The 19,126-nt window shown below is 49.4% G+C and overlaps 1 protein-coding gene across 1 annotated transcript; it reads left to right on the top strand.

Annotated features, from left to right (window-relative positions):
- Positions 1-3,570: 3,570 nt before the first annotated feature.
- On the top strand, positions 3,571-13,170 carry LOC100276332 (uncharacterized). The gene is made up of 2 exons (NM_001150145.2): positions 3,571-3,835; positions 12,397-13,170. Exons 1-2 carry the CDS (start codon positions 3,748-3,750, stop codon positions 12,978-12,980), a joined length of 672 nt encoding a protein of 223 aa, NP_001143617.2. The 5' UTR covers positions 3,571-3,747; the 3' UTR covers positions 12,981-13,170.
- Positions 13,171-19,126: the final 5,956 nt, after the last annotated feature.

Raw genomic sequence — 19,126 nt, 5'->3', positions numbered from 1 at the left:
TCTCTCCTTCGTCAGCCCTCACAATAGACAAGTCCCGAAAATATCTACCCCTCATATTGGCAAGATGGCTTTGTTTAATACTTGATTTCCCAAAGACCGCATGGCTTGGTCGCCAAGGTCGATCTTCGGAGTCTTCACCATCACTATTCACATCATAGCTGTCACTGTCGCCAGTTTCTTCAGATAAACCCTCTAAAATCTCCCTGGTAATCTTCTTTGTATTTGTCTTTGCCATTGATTGAAGAAAGCTGAGATGCATCTCCTCAGAAAGGCTCAGCTTCTATTCAGCAACAGCTTTCTTATCTTCAGACATCTCCGAAAATACTGAGAAAGTGCTCTCGAAACCGAAGCTTAAAAATTTAAAAAGCCAAGCTAGTGTTGTTGCGCACAGGCTAAAAGTCGAGTGAGCAAGAGCAGATGGCAAGAAAGCGTGCCAAATAAACTCGTGGTGAGCTCTTATTTATACACCTAGTGCGTTGAAAACTGGAGGGTCCCGCTTGTCAATGACTGTTGCTATTCTAGCAAAGGGAAGGTGTTTTTTCGGACCTTCGGCTTAAGGCCTTCGTCCATGTCGCAATATGAATTTATCATTCTAGCAAATTAATATCGCGAGGGGCTACTGTTGGCGGCCTTCGGCTTCCGAAGGTCCTCAAAAACATGACTTGACAAAGTTTTCCAAGTGAAGCATGTGAGCAGGTGTCTTCGGAATCGGATTATGAGTATACAAGAGCACAGTCATGACGAAGCCTGAACGAGATGAAAGATGATTATGACGAAGGTCTAGATGATCACGAAGCTGTGCGAAGGAAAGCTTCGGCATGATAGCAGAAAAGGGGAACCGACTTAAAGATGAAAATGCAAATTAGTCCTCAAAGAATTACTATAGAGTTATTAGCAAATGTAAAGGGCATGGATGTAATTGTACATGGGCTGTGTCCCTTGCCTATAAATAGATGAACAGTATTCTCGTACTGTTCACGCTGACTTGGCATTCGCTTTGTGCATCACGCATGTACCTTTACTTTCCTTCAAACCGAAGGTATATTTTTAATTTGTTATTCTGAATACAGCAATGCAAATAAAAATAAGCTGATAATAATGTTTATATTATTTTTCGTATTTCCTATATGAATTATTCCTTATCATCTATTGTGCTTACGAAGGTTTTTTCCTTCACAACCTTCGTCCAGGATTCATTATATCCGAAGGGACATAATGTCTTGAAGGACGAAGGGCTTTAATATTTAACACTTTTTATGTTGCCTTGTTCTTAACTCTTAGCATTTGAGAACAAGTCCCCAACAGTACCCACTTTGGTAAATATTTTGAAACTCACATAGAGCAGACAAATTAGTACACAAATCTAGCATGAAAAATGTAGGAGAACAATAAATGTGCCAACACAAAGGGGATGGAGAATTGCAACCAAAAAAATAAGAAAAGGTGGTTCAAATCAATGGATAGATCATAGAGGAAGGAAGAGGGGGTCATTTTTACCATTGCATAGGGGTTCCCTAGCCCAACCAAAGAGAAGATGGGAGCTCACCACCAAATCTAGAAGAGCAAGAGAGCGGAGAGAGAGGTGAGGGAGCACAATGCAAGTGATAACCCTAGCCATTAGGAAGTGTGAGGGTGCGAAGCTCACATGTTTTTATAAGGTGCATCAGCACAACTCATGTGTGTGCTCCACTGAGCCAAGCTTAGGAGCGAAGGCTAAATTCTATGTGTCGCTCGAGTCAAGGCCTGGGATGTCCCCCTGCATCTGACGAGCATGGTTGTGGTGGGAGGCTAGGCAACCAAATATATTGCCGCTGCACAAGATGGTCGTGGCCGAGGACTAGGGTAGGCAACCGAACTTACCCTGAATGGATATGCATCTACCACACTTTCTTTCTATTCTGAATAACTCCATATTATTGTTCCATTACCACCACCCACTATTATGACAGATATCCTTTTCCCTATTTTGTTTAGTGTACCTCCTCTGCTTACTATGGCCAATGGAAACTACTGTCGTACCTTAGCATTTGGTCATCTAGTATCTTTATCAGGTTGCTTATTCACAAATAACATTCTTCTTTAATTTCTTAAGGTTGGTTCTTGCAATGGCAAAACCTCCCACTCGAACTTTTAACCTCATCAGGGCATACACAACATAGAAGTACATCCATGTTAACATTGTACTCTGTCCGTCCCAAAATACTAGTCGTTTTAATATTTTACTATATTCGTACAATACTTAATGTATATGGTTTATGTATAAGTCTAGATTTATTGTCATTCATTTAAATACAGACATAAAATTCAGGGGCTAAAACGACAAATATTTTCGGACGGAGGGAGTACTAAATTAGCTCTATGTTTGCCAAAAAAATCAAGACTACCACTTCACTTTTCTCCATGCAATGCTCCTAGTGAGAAAATACATTCTTAGTCATTAGCTTGTACTATGCATCAACTGAGGAAAATTGTTCGACATAGAAACTTGATGTTTAGGCAGAGATTATGGTAACATATCAATATAGAGTGTTGGCAAGCCCTTAAAGTTAGGGAAGGCAAATAAAGCTTCAACTGCTCACCAAATCAGACGGTCAAAGCTTAGGCTCTGTTTAGAACCCAAGCCAGGTTTAGAACCCAAGAACTAATAGTTAGCCAACTAATAAATTATTAGTTGGGCTGAGCCAACTAATAGACTAAGGGCCTGTTTGTTTCAGCTTATAGATTATATAATCTGGATTATAATCTAAATTATATAATCCAGATTATAATCTAGATAGATTATAGATTATAATCTACATGAAGTTGTTTGGTAGTCTAGATTATACAAATATAGATTATTCACAAAGACAACAGTATACTTGTTTGTTTATTTGAGGTTGAGAAAGAAGGATGTCATATATTGTAATTTCTATTTACATAACCATGGGTAGTGGGTTTTTTGCCAAAAATAATCTCAAATAAGCTATTCTTGAAGAGATTATAAGATTATCATAATCTAGGCTTTAAATTATATAATTTGAACCCAAAATCTAGGTGTTTATTTATTTACTAGATTATTTGCGCTGAATTATATAATCTGGAGAGATTATAATCCGAAACAAACATGGTCTAATTGTTAGTTGTGAGTTACCGAACAAATAGCTAGGTAATAGTTAGACGTGTTTGGAACCTCTGCAACTAGTTTTAGTATCTCTATATGTTCCAAATACGGCCTTAATTTAGCAGCGTCGATCTGGCACTCGAAAAATTCAGGTGCTATGAAGATTAGGGTCTTGCTTAGCTTTCCTCTTCGCCTATACAGGGGGCTTTCCTCTTCTCTTATACAGGAGCTGACTCAGCTGATCAGGCACACAAGAGTTGTCGGTTGCTTTTTTTTCCTCTCGTGATGGAACAACGGAAGGCTGCCTCCTAACCGAAAATAGTCGGTAGGGGCACTTTGGTCAGTCCACGCAACCAACGGCAATCGCACGGCCGACACACATGGCACATGCGGAGAGAGAGAGAGGAGCGGACCAGGCGCCCACGGAAAAAAAAACCCATAAAGCGAGCTCGCAGAGCGGATCGAACGGGAGAACGGAGAAGAGAACAAGAGATAGTACTTGACACTCCTGTCCTGCTCCTCCCACTCCCACGCTCCCAACCGAGCTCGAGCGCACGCACACGCGCACAAGCAGGAGCTCCTGTCCCGCTAGATCCCAAACAGTCTCCTGCCCGCGCGCGTTTGGGGTGGCGCGAAGGAATCACCGGATGGCGATGTTCGCGCGGCCGCTGCTGGCCACCCTGCTGCTGCTGCCGGCGTTCCTGCTCTCTGCCGCCTCGGCCGCCGACAGCAAGAGTATGGCTCCTGTTACCTTCTCCCGCGCGCTTTCGTTCCCGGTTGCTACTGTCGCCTGCTACATTCCTCGTGTTCGTTCCTGCACGCGCTCCATTGATCCAATCTGTCTAGGACCGGCGTCGTCCGTTCGCTGGACTAGTGCCTGGATCTGGGTGCTTTGGATGCGTGCCTCGGGTTGGGATCTCGCGGGCGCCGTGGGTTGACGGGGGAGGCGGTGGGTTCTACGTCGTTGGGGGTCGAGCGATTCGGTAACAGCGGGGATCACCGATGCGGTAGTGTTCGCTGAGCTATGGTTCTCTCTTCTTGTCCTAGCAGTGAAGGGGGCGTTTCGCAGAGCTCCATATCTCCAGTACCAGTGAGAATCACTCCCACTTAACCAAACAGTAAAAAAAAAAAGTGAACTGTTCCATGGAGAATTGAGTAAATTAGTCTCCATTTGTACTAGATAATGGGAGAAAAAAAACTGCTTCCCACCGCTCCAACCTGCTCCCCATTCTCGAACCCTTCAAAAATCACTTCACGCACTATTTATCGAACACTATAGAGCTTCAGATGAGCTGCTCATTAAAGACTTGGTGGCGGATCTCCTTCTAGATCCAAACTAGAAGCTGCTCTAGGAGCTCTGCCAAACACGCCCTCCAGTTTCTCTCTGCCTCTTGAAGTAACTAGATAGGTTTATTAGTTTCATTGTGTGTGAACCTTGGTGGCGACTGGCGACTCTGCCATGCTCGTCTGTGTGACTAGTGTTTGAGAGTTCTGAACGTAGAAAGTTTGCTTCGTTTCTTTGACGACAATAGCACAATCTACATTGTTTGCTTGTGTTACAGATGTGGAGAATTTAAATAAATTGTTTTTTTGTCGTGCAATAGAAATAGATTATGTAATATTACGCTGAAGGTATTAACTGTGCATATGACACATCTTTCTAAGTAATATGACAACGAGATACTCGTCTCGGATGGTGGCCTATTATTTGTCGTTTAGAACAATGACAGGGTCTCTGAAATATAGCTTTGATCAATTTTTTTTTTAAAAAATACAAATAAACTTTTAATACATTTATACTTTTATAAAAGTCTTTTTTAAGACAAATCGTGCATATAAATATTAGGTTTCAAAACTAAATAACAAAAAAATTATTTGTAGTCAAAATTTTATAAGTTTGACTTAAACCTTGTCTAAAACGACAAATAATAAGACACGGGATGGAGTAGGATATTATCCACAGGAGAGGTTTTAGCATCATCGCCAATATATTATATATTATCAATGTTGAGTTGATGACTCTTAGAAAACAGATATGTGTCCTAGTCATGTGTCATCCCTCTAAGGGCTGATTTGGTGATAAGGTACTTGAAGGGATCTATAGAAGAGGAAATTCATTATTATTTAATTTTGAATAATAAGGGATTTTCTCCCATGGATCCCCTCCAAATCTCTTATCACCAAACCATCCCTCTAAGGAGATTTAATCTCTCTCAATCATGTTCGATCCAAACGCAACTGAACAAGACATAAATGGTGTACTAGCTAGGTAGCAATTAGAGGTCAGGCTGGAAGGATGTAATAAAATCATTCGAGTAGGCCCCGTTTGTTTCGTTGGAATTGAATTCCATTTTAATAATTATAATTTAGACAAAACTAATTAAGTTCATATATTTATATATGTAATATATTTGTATATTATCTTAAATCATATGAGAGAGATAGTTATATACTACATTAATGTTATAACGAAGCAAGATAAGAGTGTGCTATAAGTGGTACATCGAAAAAAATAGCATGTAAATCTATAGAATCAGTTTTCATCTCTCACCCCATGAATTTGAGATAGACTTATGTGATAACTTTGAAAAGTGGTTGAATTTCACATTCTAAAAAAATAGCCTATTCCAATAGTAAGATTCAAATTCCTTAAAATGAAAGGAAACAAACGGAGCCTAAATGGAATTATATTGGAGGATAGTGTTAGAATAGGAACCCATACCCTAATCAGGGGTTGGGAGTGATATTAAATAGAGAGAGTAACTGGGCCAAGGCCCATTACACAGGGGTATAACGGTCATTACACAGGGAATAACACAAACCCTAGACGGGTAGTCTAACACCCCCCCGCAGTCACAACTCTATCCTGTACAGATGTTGAGACTGGATCGGAAGTCTAAAAAGACACTCGACGGTAACCCCTTGGTGAAGATGTCGGCGAACTGAAGCGTGGTGGGGACGCTGAGAACGCGGACGTCACCGGCAGCGACACGCTCGCGGACGAAGTGCAGGTCGATCTCCACATGCTTCGTGCGCTGATGCTGCACGGGGTTGGTGGAGAGGTAGACCGCGCTGACGTTGTCGCAGTAGACGAGGGTGGCGCGCTGGAGGGGACTGTGAAGCTCGTGGAGGAGCTGGCGCAGCCAGGAGGCCTCGGCCACGCCGTTGGCCACGGCACGGTACTCGGCCTCAGCGCTGGAGCGAGAGACGACGGGCTGCCTCTTGGCGGCCCAAGAGACGAGGTTGGCGCCCAGGAAGACGGCGTAGCCGGAGGTGGACCGGCGCGTGTCGGGACAGCCAGCCCAGTCAGCGTCGGTGTAGACCACGAGCTCCGACGTCGGGGATGGGCGGAGTAGGAGGCCGTAGTCGAGGGAGCCGCTGAGGTAGCGTAGAATCCGCTTGAGCGCAGTGAGATGGGGCTCCCGCGGAGTGTGCATGTGCAGGCACACCTGCTGGACGGCGTAAGCGATGTCGGGCCTGGAGAACGTGAGGTACTGGAGCGCGCCGGTGAGGCTCCGGTAGGACGTCGCGTCGGCGACCGGAGGCCCGTCGTCCTCAGAGAGCTTCGCCTGAGTGTCGACAGGCGTGGTGCAGGGCTTGCAGTCAGACATGCCAGCCCGCTCCAGGATGTCGATGGCGTACTGGCGCTGGTGGAGGAAGAGACCCTGAGGCCGACGTTCGGCGGTGACGCCGAGGAAGTGGTGGAGGGGCCCCAGGTCCTTCATCGCGAACTCCCGCTGAAGGGCGACGATCGTGCGGTGAAGGAGGTCGGCGGTGGATGCCGTGAGCACAATGTCGTCGACGTAGAGCAGGAGGTAGACGGTGTCGTCGCCGCGCCGGTAGATGAACAGGGACGTGTCCGACTTGGCCTCGACGAAGCCGACGGAGGCCAGGTAGGAGGCGAAGCGGCTGTACCAAGCCCGTGGCGCCTGCTTGAGGCCGTACAGGGATCGGTTCAGCCGGCAAACCAGGTCCGGACGGTCAGCGTCGACGAAGCCGGTGGGCTGGCTGTAGTAGACAGTCTCCGTCAGAGTGCCATGGAGGAAGGCATTCTTGACATCGAGCTGATGGATCGCCCAGTCGCGGGAGAGGGCGAGGGAGAGGACGGCGCGAACAGTGGCGAACTTGACGACAGGGCTGAAGGTCTCGTCGTAGTCCACTCCGGGGCGCTGGGTGAAGCCCCGAAGGACCCAACAGGCCTTGTAGCGGTCGAGGGAGCCGTCTGAGGTCAGCTTGTGGCGAAATAGCCACTTGCCGGTGACCACGTTGGTGCCTGGTGGACGCGGCACCAGGTCCCAAGTGTGGTTGGCCAAGAGGGCCGCGTACTCCTCCTCCATAGCGCGACGCCAGTGTGGGTCGGCGAGGGCAGTGCGAACGGAGGAGGGTACCGGGGAAGCGTCGGGTGGAGTGCTGGTCGTAGCGGCTGCCAGGATGAGCCGGTCGACGGGGCGGAGAACGCCAGCAGCGCGTCGAGTCACCATCGGGTGGACGTGCCCGGGGTCGCGATGGATGGCGACCGGGTGGTATACGGATGACTCGGAGTGAGCCACCGGAACGTCGGGAGCGGCTGGAGGGGCCGGCTCACGGCGGTGATAGACGACGGCGGGGTCGGCGAAGTGGGCCGCGCTCGTCGATGGGCACGCGTCGGGGGGTGCCGAGGTAGTGGCGTGGCCGCGGCGATGGTAGACGAGGGCGGGGTTGGCGAATCGAGTCGGGGTCGACGGGGCCGCGCGCGGCGCAGGCGGGGTCGACGGGGCCGCGCGTGGCGCAGGCAGGATCGCCGGGGCCGCGCGTGGCGCAGGCGGGGTCGACGGGGCCGTGCGTGGTGCAGGCGGGACCGACGGGGCCGCGCGTGGCGCAGGCGGGGTCGACGGGGCCGCGCGTGGCGCAGGCGGGGTCGACGGGGCCGCGCGTGGCGCGGAAGAGGTCGTGGGGGTCGCACGAGGAGCAGGTAACGGCGCAAGACGGGGAGCCGAAGGTGGGGGAGGAATCGGATCGGACTCGAGGAGGGAGTCAAGATCGGTGGGTGGGGTGGAGCCAGCAAGGGGAAACACATCTTCGTCAAAGACGACATGACGAGAGATGATGATGCGGTGGGAGGTGAGGTCCAGACACCGGTACCCCCTGTGGTCAGGGGAGTAGCCAAGGAATAGACAGCGGGTGGAGCGAGGAGAAAGCTTATGTGGAGCGGTAGCGGAAGTGTTAGGGTAGCAGGCACAGCCGAACACGCGAAGGTGGTCATAGGAAGGGGTTGTGCCGTAAAGGGCGAAGTGGGGGGTAGGGTGGTGTACCGCCTTCGAGGGAAGACGGTTGAGGAGGTGGGTGGCAGTATGCAGGGCCTCTGCCCAGTAGCTGGCAGGGAGAGACGCCTGGAAGAGGAGACAGCGGAGCATATTAGTGGTGGTGCGGATCATGCGTTCGGCTCGGCCGTTCTGGGCAGAAGTGTAGGGGCACGAGAGACGTAACTGGACGCCATGAGTGAGGAAGAAGGAGCGAGAGGCGTTGTTATCGAACTCGCGGCCATTGTCACACTGCAGAGCACGGACCGGGCGACGAAACTGAGTGGATACCCAGGTGAAGAAGTGTGTGAGGGTGGTGAATGTGTCCGACTTCAACCGAAGCGGGAAGGTCCAGAGAAAATGGGAAAAATCATCCAAAATCACCAGATAATATTTATAACCAGAAAGACTGAGTACAGGGGAGGTCCAAAGGTCACAATGAACCAGATCAAAAGCCTGCTCAGCCCGAGAAGAAGAAGTAGTAAATGGGAGACGAGTATGTCGGCCTAACTGACAAGCATGACAGAGACCCTCAAAATGTCCCCTACTACATGAAAGATCGAGACTACTGGTAATCTTGGTCATGACGTCGGGTCCAGGATGGCCGAGACGTCGATGCCATGTGGTGGAGGAGGTGGTGGAGACCAAGGCAGGAGGTGGAGACACGCCGGCGGTGGAGGGCTGGAGCGTGTAGAGAGGCCCCGAGCTGTCACAGCGGGCGAGAAGGGTCCTGGTGGCCAGATCCTTCACAGAAAAACCAGAGGGGTCAAACTCAATGGAACAGGAGTTGTCAGTAGTGAATCGACGAACAGAAAGAAGATTGTGGGTGATGTGGGGAGCTACGAGAACATCGTTGAGGTAAAACGGCCCAGGGAGAACCGAGGCACCTACTGAGGTGACTGGCAGAGTGGAACCGTTTCCAACGACGATCGAGGATGGGTGAGAGGGGAGTGGGGGATGAGAGCGAGAGAGCGTGCCTGCCGTGGGGGTGGTGTGGTACGAGGCACCGGAGTCGATCACCCAGTCGGAGGGGGGTGGGGTCATCGCCATGGTGCTGAAAGCAGCAGCGAGGGAGGTGCTGTCCCAACCACCAGCCGGCGGGGACCAAGGCGTCGAGGTGTGGGTCCCCGGGGGCAGGAGCGCGGGCGGAGCCTGGGGCACGACGGGAACACCATAAGGAGGTGCGCCGTAGTGAGGTGTAGTCAGGAGGGCGGGCGCCGGAGGACGGGGGGTACTCGGTGCCTGGCCCGGCCACATGGCGATGGTCCCGGTCCAGGGGTTGTAGAAGGACGGCCACGCGTGGCCGCCACCCCGGCCGGAGGGACCACCACGAGAGGAGCCGCCGCTCCCACGGCCGCCCTTGCGGGAGCGACGACCCCCGTCGGTCGTGGAAGTCAGACGAGGGGCCGCCGGGACGGCAGGTGGGGGGCGGGTGGGAGCCCCGGTCGACGGAGGACGGGTGGCCTGGCCCCTGAAGGCGGCTGACCACTGGTGGGAGCGCTGTAGAGGGCCGAGGCAGGAGTGGGTGCCTCATTCGCCATGGTGAGCTCCTCGAGGAGAAGCTCGTTCCGCACGGCGTGGAAGGTGGGGAAGGGCACGCTCCTCTTGATGAGAGCCTTCAGGTGGCCGTAGCGGGGGCTGAGGCCACGCAGGAGGTTCAGCACCAAGGTACGATCGGCAACTGGCTCACCGAGATCACGGAGAGAGTCAGCGAGGCCCTTCATCTGGCGGCAGTATTCGCCCACGGAGAGGTCCCCCTGAGAGAACAGGTGGAACTGGGCGTCGAGGTGGAGTGCCCGAGCATCCCGATTCCCGAGGAACTGGTCCTCGAGAGCGAGCCATGCCTGGCGCGCAGTGTCCGCCTGGTCGCGGATGATGTCCTGTAGCTCAACGGTGATGGTGCCGTGGAGCCACGAGAGGACAACGCTGTCCATGAGGCACCAGGAGCGAGGCGACGGAGTGTCGTGGTCGACGAGGACGTGGTCGTCAAGGACGAACCGCCGCAGCGTGAGAAGGACCTGTCCTCGCCACCGGGGGTAGTGGGAGGACGCCGGATCCAACACCACGGACACGAGGGCCCGGATGTTGTGCAGGCCGGCGGCTTGAGCGTGGAGCGCAGCGATGAGGTCGGCGTCGACGTCAGAGGCGTGGGGGTCCTCTGGGGGCGCCGCATCGGCGAGTGTCGGACGGCCGAGGAGGCGCTGCGTGGTGGCCATCTGGGTGGTCAGAGCGGCGCCCAGGGCACGCTCACGCTCCAGGGCGAGGGAGGCAGCGCGCTCGCGCTCCCGCGACGCCGTCACAGCGGCCTGGATCGTGGCGAGGGTGCCGACGAGCGGGGAGTCGGTGGAGGGCGCGACTCGGTGACTCCAGGTGGGTGAAGCGAAGGCGGGAAAGCCCGGTGGTGAGCTGCGACGCAGGGGCAGCGGGGAGGAGGCGTGGATCGGACCAAGGCCGGCGATGTAGGGGGCCCCCCCATGGGTGAGCTCGATGCTGGGTGCAGCAGGGGCGATGGGGGGGTGTGTGCCAGGGCCGGTGATGTCCCCGACGTGGAATCCGGCCGTGGTGGCAGCAGGGGCGTCCATCGGGCGTTGACGCAGCAGGGGGACGGGCGTCGAGCGCTGGTGGCGCGGCTCCTGGCGAGGTCGGCGGCGCAGTGCTGTGCAGTGCGCGCGAGGACGCACGGCAGCCGGTCGGGGCGGAATGGCCGCGGGCGTCGGGGCGCTGGCGCCTGGCAGGGACGCTTGGCCGGCTCGGCGAGTGGCACCTGCGGGCGGTGATGGGCGCACGCGGCTGCCCGGCTGGACGGCTCGGTGCCCTCGGGCGCGGTAGAGAGAGACACGAGGGGGAAGGAGAGCCAGGGAACGGCGGGCGCACGCAGGGACGGTTGCGCAGGATCGGTCGTCCGGCTTCCTGGCAGCGGCGCGACGAGCCGCGAGATTGGGGGCAGGGCGGGCGGCTCGGCGGTGGGGAAGGGGAGGGAGGTAGAGGGCCGGCGGCTGGAGGAGGGGCCGGCGGCCGAGGGAGGGAGGAGGCCGGCGGCGCTGGCTGTGTGGAGGCCGGCGGCGGCGGCTACAGTGGAGGGAAAACCCCCTGGCGGCTGTGGCTGCTCGAGGAGAGGAAAAAACTAAACCTAGCTGATACCATGTTAGAATAGGAACCCATACCCTAATCAGGGGTTGGGAGTGATATTAAATAGAGAGAGTAACTGGGCCAAGGCCCATTACACAGGGGTATAACGGTCATTACACAGGGAATAACACAAACCCTAGACGGGTAGTCTAACAGATAGTTTTGAACTTCTCTTGAGTTCTGTTTTCCAAATGGAAAATTAACAGGGCATTGAATAAAAACAAATTGAACAAGGCAAGCAGCCCTGGCAGTGCCAACTGAGAGGACCTATTGGATACTGTATGCTGTCAGATTGGTTGCAACATGTCGATAATAGCCAATCATGGCGAAGGTAATGGACCGCTCACGGATGGTGGTGATTTTCAGTAGTGAGGAGCGGCCAAGGGAGATGGAAAGAGACGCCGATGTGGCTGGCAATAATGATGACAGAGAGGGGGTTGGGGAAATATGCTGGCTGCAGTAGTATCTTCAAGTGTCTCACGACGGAAGGGGCTCAGGGATTTGGGAGTTACCAAGGATTCATAATGCCCTCATGAGCATGTATAAATTACTAATCAATCCTCCATTGCAATATTTCTGTCCTATCTACCCTTGTTAATATCAAATGTTCACGCGTTATAAGGTGCGGTACCTATGGTTCCTTTCAAACAATGTACTTTTCTTTTTTATTTGTCATGGTTTAGTTAAAATATGAACTAGCGGATGGCAAATATTTGAGAACAGAGGTAGTAAAATAATGTATGGTTTTGCACTTTTGCTGCACTTCATGTAACGTAAGGTGGTTCTCCCATGTAGCTACTTTGCTAAAATATTTAAATAACCCTATTAAAATAGCAACACTTTTAGTGAAATGGTTAGGACCATTTTCATGACTAATTTTCTTTTCAGGCAACCCTGCTGATGAGCTCGTGGCACTGATCAACAGCAACCGCACTGCTGGCAAGGCATCTTCTGTTTCGGACAACCAAGGTTTGGGATGCATCGCTCTGCAGTACATCAAAGCATACGAAGGCCATTGTGACCAGGTGGACGACAAGAAGCCGATGGAGTCAAGCTTCACCGACACGTTCGCCCCGACCTGTGGCGTCCAGGCCACAACCCTCTCCAAGATCACCGGAAGGCTGGTGGCTTGCCAGTCCCAGTACTTGGCTCCAGCTGAGGCCTTTGGCGTCTTGTTGGTGAACGACGCGAAGGGCCTCCAGATACTGCGCAGCAAGAACCACACGGAGGTCGGGGCGGCTGTGAGCGGCACCGATGGCGGTGGACCGTACTTCTGGTGCGTCCTGTTCAGTGACGGCAAGCCGACTACCAGCTTCAAGGTGGATGGCGAAGTGCCGAAGGCAGCCATCCACCCGGGATGCTTCAGTGGCAACAATGACGACTGCTCGGGCCCCACAAATGGCGCCGTTTTGACCAGTGCTGGTGCGCTGAGGCTGGTGACGGCCATTCTTTTTGCTGTAGCTGCTTTGTGAGCGTGTAAGTAGGTGTAATGTTTTCTGCCATTATTTTGCTTTGTCACCATCTCCTGTCTGTCTGCAGTGGCACGCTATATATTCTTTGAGCATATGAACTATGTATGCAAGGATTTGTAGGTCGTTGTTCAGCATTTTGAGACTATCTGTTACCTGTTCGGAATGTTCATCATAGTAGTTTTGTGCGCTCTTTTCGGAAGTATTTGAGCAAATTAAAGCTGATTGTCCGTGGCGTGCAATTTCTGATGACAGGTGCTATGTTGGTACATACCTACCAAATAACTGTTTGGCCATCCTTTTTTTGTTTAGAAAAACATTTGGTCGAAAAATAACTAACCGGTCATCCTATAAGGGGACTGCGCTCTTTTCAGTAGACATGCTATGTTGGTAATGATCATCGTTATAGTTTTGCCTCAAACTCCATTCACGCGATACATGACAATAGTTACCACAGTCCTCCGTCGCTACAAACCTATTAGTTTCTACGTGCTTCACATAAGGATGGTAGGGGGTAAGGGTGACAATGAGCTCGAAATTTTACACTATAATATTTAGGGATCAAATCATAATTCTATTTATTTTTAAGCTAGATTTTATTTAGGACCTTAAAAAATTATAAAAAACTATTTAGATCACGATCTATTATCATCAAGCTCATACACATAACCACTAGAGAAAAAATTCTCTATCACCCATAACCACTACCCACCAGGGCTACAAAATTACCCCATCACTCGTGTAGGTAACAGGCATCCATCGGGTACCCACACTCGCCAATACACTCGCCAATATTTCAGTAGACACGCTTATTTTAATTGCAATAGTAAGAATCGAATATAAAAATAGGAGCCCTAAACTTGACCAATGATGAAATATGTTAGAATATCAAATTATCTTTGTGTCCAACGTAGGGTTTTGACATTTTATACGGAGCACTTCTATACTCTAGACCCACATATCATATATTAGTGGGTTCCCCATCATATAGTGGGTGTGGGGTAAGAGAGAACATGCACACACTCACCATACCCGATGAGTATAAAAATGACTCAATGACATACTTGTGAGTATCAAAATTCACCATACTCGTGTCCCCATGGGTTTTTTACCCTATTGGATATCGCATATCCATTGACATCTCTAGCTACAAGTTTACATTTGGTTATTTTTCTTGATGTGTTGAACCCATGGTTGCAACTTCGTAAGTACCTATTTGGTATCGGGAATCACGTTTTGAATCACGCATTTGGTATTGCCTCTCTTTAGTATCGTGGGTTGTGGGCATGGTTATGGGGTTTAGCATGGGTTATGTGCTCCGGAGATTGGAGGCACACGATCCCCTACCCCACTCCACATTTTTTATATTGGATTGTGTAGTGGGGATAGGTTTGCATTTGGCTGCCTATGCAATCAGCTTTCAACACCTATGGGCTATGGTGTGTCCGGAGTGGAGGTTAAAGTACTTGGTTGCTTTCTTTCAGTTTTCAATATTGTGATGTACAATTTATATTGTTGGTAATTGGTATTATGCTTGCTTTCAACCCATCATTATTGATGATCTATCTATATCTTCTTGTTGCTCAGGAGTATGTTGTAGTGTTGCTAAGGAATAGGAGGCGCAAGGATGAGGCTACAAAGGAGCTACATGTTTTTTTTACGATGACAATGATGCATTTGTATCCTGGTTATCTTCATTCACCTGAAACTATCCTATTTCATTTTCTTTTCATGTACCATGCATTTTCTCTGACAACGCCATGAATCTATGTACAATTTTGCAGGTTATGGGACCATCTGTCCTGAAATCTACACCTTTATGTTCATGCTTGAAGGAAACAGGTCCTAAGACGGGGGGGGGGGGTGAATTAGGACTTCTAAAACTTTCTCTAAACTAGGCCACAAATAAATCCCTAGAGCAAAACCTATGCAAATAATCAAACTAGAATGTGCAACCTAGGTTTTGTCTAAGTGTTGTTATCTCTACCGCAGTGTCTAAGTTTCAATCCTAAACAATCTAAGTATAAAGACAAGATTGAAACTTAAATGCTTAATAAATGCAGAAGCTAAAAAGCAAGGTAGAGATGCAAACTCTCGTGGATGACGTCGGTATTTTTACCGAGGTATCCGGAACCACGCAAGGTTCCGACCAATCCTCGTTGGTGCCCCTATGCAAAGGGAAGCCCACGCGAGGGCCAAGCACCACAATCGAGTAACTCCATAGAGAGTCGCGGGCCTTCTTCACGCGCAAGTGGTGCTCCGCTTCCGGCTCCTCTCGGACGCTCTCCGACGTCTCCACTATCTAGCTTCCAATCGAAAACGTCGTGGGCCTCGTTCCCTCTGGTAAACGGTGGTGGTCGTGACACAAACTCGGTTGTCACAGTCTCGCAAGACTCTCGCCCCCACTCGGTACAATTACAACGACTCACGCAAGAGCCGAGGGGTTGTGTGTTTTTTCTAAACTCACTCAACTAACTAGGATTCACCTAGAGCAAGTGCTAAAGCGGTCTAACTAACCTAAGCACTTCGCAAAGCACCTACGCTAATCACCGAGTGATTCTATTAAGCCCTTGGGTGTATGAGCACTTGGAAATGTCTACAATATACCTTGGTATGTTGCTTGGGCTCCCACGCATTGAAATGGGCAGTTGGTGTGGTATTTATAGGACCAAACACAATTCTAGCCGTTGGAGAAAAGTTGCTGCTCTATGCGGCACAATAGACAGTCTGGTGGGGTCATCGGACAGTCTGGTGCCCCTGTCCGGTGCACCTAGTCGTTGGATCTGACACCGCGGGTGACCGTTGGCGCTGCAGGCTTTTACACTAGACAGTCCGAACGTTACACCAGACAGTCCGATGGCTTCTCTCCACCAGTGCCACCTGGAACTAGTCGTTGGGCTACAGTTCCCTAGTGCACCGGACAGTCCGGCGTGTGGCACCAAATAGTCCGCATTTGGCGACACTTTTCTTCGTTTCTTGGACTTTGCTTGATACTTGTTGATCTTCACTTGTGATCTTCATAATGTCTTCTTTTGAGGTGTTGCTTTCCTCAATGCCTTAGTCCAAGTAACTTTTGCATCATGTGAACTACAAACATAAACACTAGCAAACACATTAGTCCATAGGTTATGTTGATTGAAAGGGAATTAGGCTTACACCTATTTCCTAAATGATTTTGGTGGTTGAATTGCCCAACACAAATAAATTGGACTAACTAGTTTGCTCTAGTGTATAAGTAATACAGGTGCTAAAGGTTCACCCTTAGCCAATAAAAAGACCAAGTATTGGGTTCAACAAAAGAGCAAAGGGACAACCGAAGGCACCTCTGGTCTGGCGCACCGGACTGTCCGGTGTGCCACCGGACAGTGTCCGGTGCACCAGAGGACTCCAAGTCAAACTCATCACCTTCGGGAAAATCCAGAGGCACTCCGCTATAATTCACCGGACTGTCCGGTGTAAGTGTCCGGTGCTCCAAGGAACGGCGCCTCAGGAACTCGCCAGCTTCGGGAATTCGCAACGGCTAGTTCGCTATAATTCACCAGACATGTCCGGTGTACACCGAACTGTCCGGTGTGACAACGGAGCAACGGATATTTCGGCGCCAACGGCTACCTGCAGCACATTAAATGCGTGCCAGCGCGCACAGAAGTCAGGCACGCCCATACTGGCGCACCGGACACTCTACAGTGCATGTCCGGTGCGCCACCGGACATCCAGGCGGGCCCAGAAGACAGAGCTCCAACGGTCGGAACCCAACGGCTTTGGTGACGTGGCTGGCGCACCGGACATGTCCGGTGTGCACCGGACTGTCCGGTGCACCATACGACAGTCAGCCCCACCAAACGGCTAGTTTGGTGGTTGGGGCTATAAATACCCCCAACCACCCACCATTCATCGCATCCATGTTTTCCACCTCTCAACCACTTACAAGAGCTAGGCATTCAATACAAGACACACCCAAGTGATCAAATCCTCTCCAATTCCACACAAGGCTTTAGTGATTAGAGAGAGAGATTTGCCGTGTTCTTTTGAGCTCTTGCGCTTGGATTGCTTCTTTCTTTCTCACTTGTTCTTGTGATCAAAACTCCATTGTAACCAAGGCAAGAGACACCAATTGTGTGGTGGTCCTTGCGGGGAAGTTTTGTTCCCGGTTTGATTTGAGAAGAGAAGCTCACTCGGTCCGTGGGACCGTTTGAGAGAGGGTAAGTGTTGAAAGAGACCCGGCCTTTGTGGCCTCCTCAACGGGGAGTAGGTTTGCGAGAACCGAACCTCGGTAAAACAAATCCGCGTGTCACACTCTTCATTCGCTTGCGATTTGTTTTGCGCCCTCTCTCTCGGACTCATTATTATTTCTAACGCTAACCCGGCTTGTAGTTGTGATTAATTTTGTAAATTTCAGTTTCGCCCTATTCACCCCCCTCTAGGCGACTTTCAATTGATCATCAAACACCAAAATCTATTTAGCCAAATGGCTCGGTGTCCATTTTCTTTACAATCTCTCCCTTTTTGGTGATTGATGACAACACAACCAAATCAAGCAAATATAACAAACATTTGAATGAAAATATGCAATCTACTTGCTAGGATGCATGTTTGTCCCCACAATGTGAGATTATGGACTTAAGCCTCCCCCTAACTCCATAATTCACTTGCTTCCTATTTTAGACCAAAACCACTTGAAGGATGAAAATTTTAAATTGGTGGTGTTTGGTGTTGATAACATTTCATTGCTTTGGTCCCTAAAACTTCTCTGGCATCAACCACCGAAAAGGAAGACATTTAAAAATATGTAGGAAGCAATTTAGACTTGCCCTCTTAAAAGATTTATCAATGACACCGATTGAAGCAGTAAAATTATTACTCCCCCTAAATGAGTGTTCTCCTTTTGGAAGAAACTTCTCCCTTTAGAGACAAAGAGATGCTCCCCCTGACAGAGATCTTCTACTTAGGAAAAAGCATGTGAAAAAATAGAGGTGCAAGACATGATTTGATTAGACTAACTTCCATTATGCATAGGTAACAGATATGAGTTAACAACTTATGCATGTATAGCAACATGGGAAGTATAAGATATGAAATATAGTCTAACCAAATATTGGAGAAGACGTGTAAATGATGCCAAATGTAGTATCAAAGATGACAATTGAAAGTCAATTGCAGACAAATTGAAGACCAATGGCAGTCTTGTGAGACATAAGAGTTCTTATAGATTTGCAGTGGAAGTTTGTTGTCTTTCTCTAGGGACTCCATTTTCCTTTCAATGAGACTACTACATGAAATAAACTTGAGAACATGTATTAGTCTCAAAGACTTAGATTATAGAGTAACCTCCCCCTGAAAGTGTGCATACAAGTTTTGAATACTTGTAGGAGACATGCACTTTGATTTGATATCAAGCGGGGAAAATTATCCATAATCCGAGCTTTGGCACATATAAGTTAAATGATACCAATTGAAGCATAATTAAAGTGTTATACCACTTGAAGTATTTTCACAATATCAATTGATGTATCATTTTCTTAGGAATATCAAATAAGTTATGTGTCGTGCTTATCATTTTAAACCATGTAGGTTTGCTCAAGAGTGCAAATTGAAAATGAGCAATCCTACCATATGATTTACCTAGTATGCATGCATTTTTTAAACAAAAGTAGATGCAAATTGTAGTACTAGGTATGAAAGGTAAAACTAGATACATGAGAATAGATACGCATATCTAAAAACAAGAAATATAATAAATCTAGTTAACTTAGTCATGGGTGGGGAAATTTGGATCCAAAGTATGCACTAACCCACTTGGCAGTAGACTTGATCCCTTATGATGTATCCCATGATATACATCCCAAATTTGTGAAGTCTCCAAATCCCCCGTAGTTCTTTGGACTCCTCACTTTCCTATCGGGATCCAAACCTTCTTGGTGCTTTTCATGGTTGAAATAATTTCTTTTGGCACCTAGATGCGTTTGGCCCCTTTCCCTTTGTTGGCTTGCTTGTTAGCTTTGATTGCTATCACCTTTTCATTCTTTTTATTTTTTATCAAATAGGGTGTAGCATCCTTTTTGTCCACCTTGTTGATGTAGGTGTTGGAGATTTTGCTTGTTGACTTTTGCTTGAGCTTTTGCTTATCCACGATCTTCACCTTGTATTGA

Source organism: Zea mays, chromosome 4 (genome assembly GCF_902167145.1).
Source record: "Zea mays cultivar B73 chromosome 4, Zm-B73-REFERENCE-NAM-5.0, whole genome shotgun sequence".
In the NCBI taxonomy this organism is placed as follows: Eukaryota; Viridiplantae; Streptophyta; class Magnoliopsida; order Poales; family Poaceae; genus Zea; species Zea mays.
Note: the sequence above shows the minus strand (reverse complement) of the source record. Positions and strands in the feature narration are given on the sequence as shown.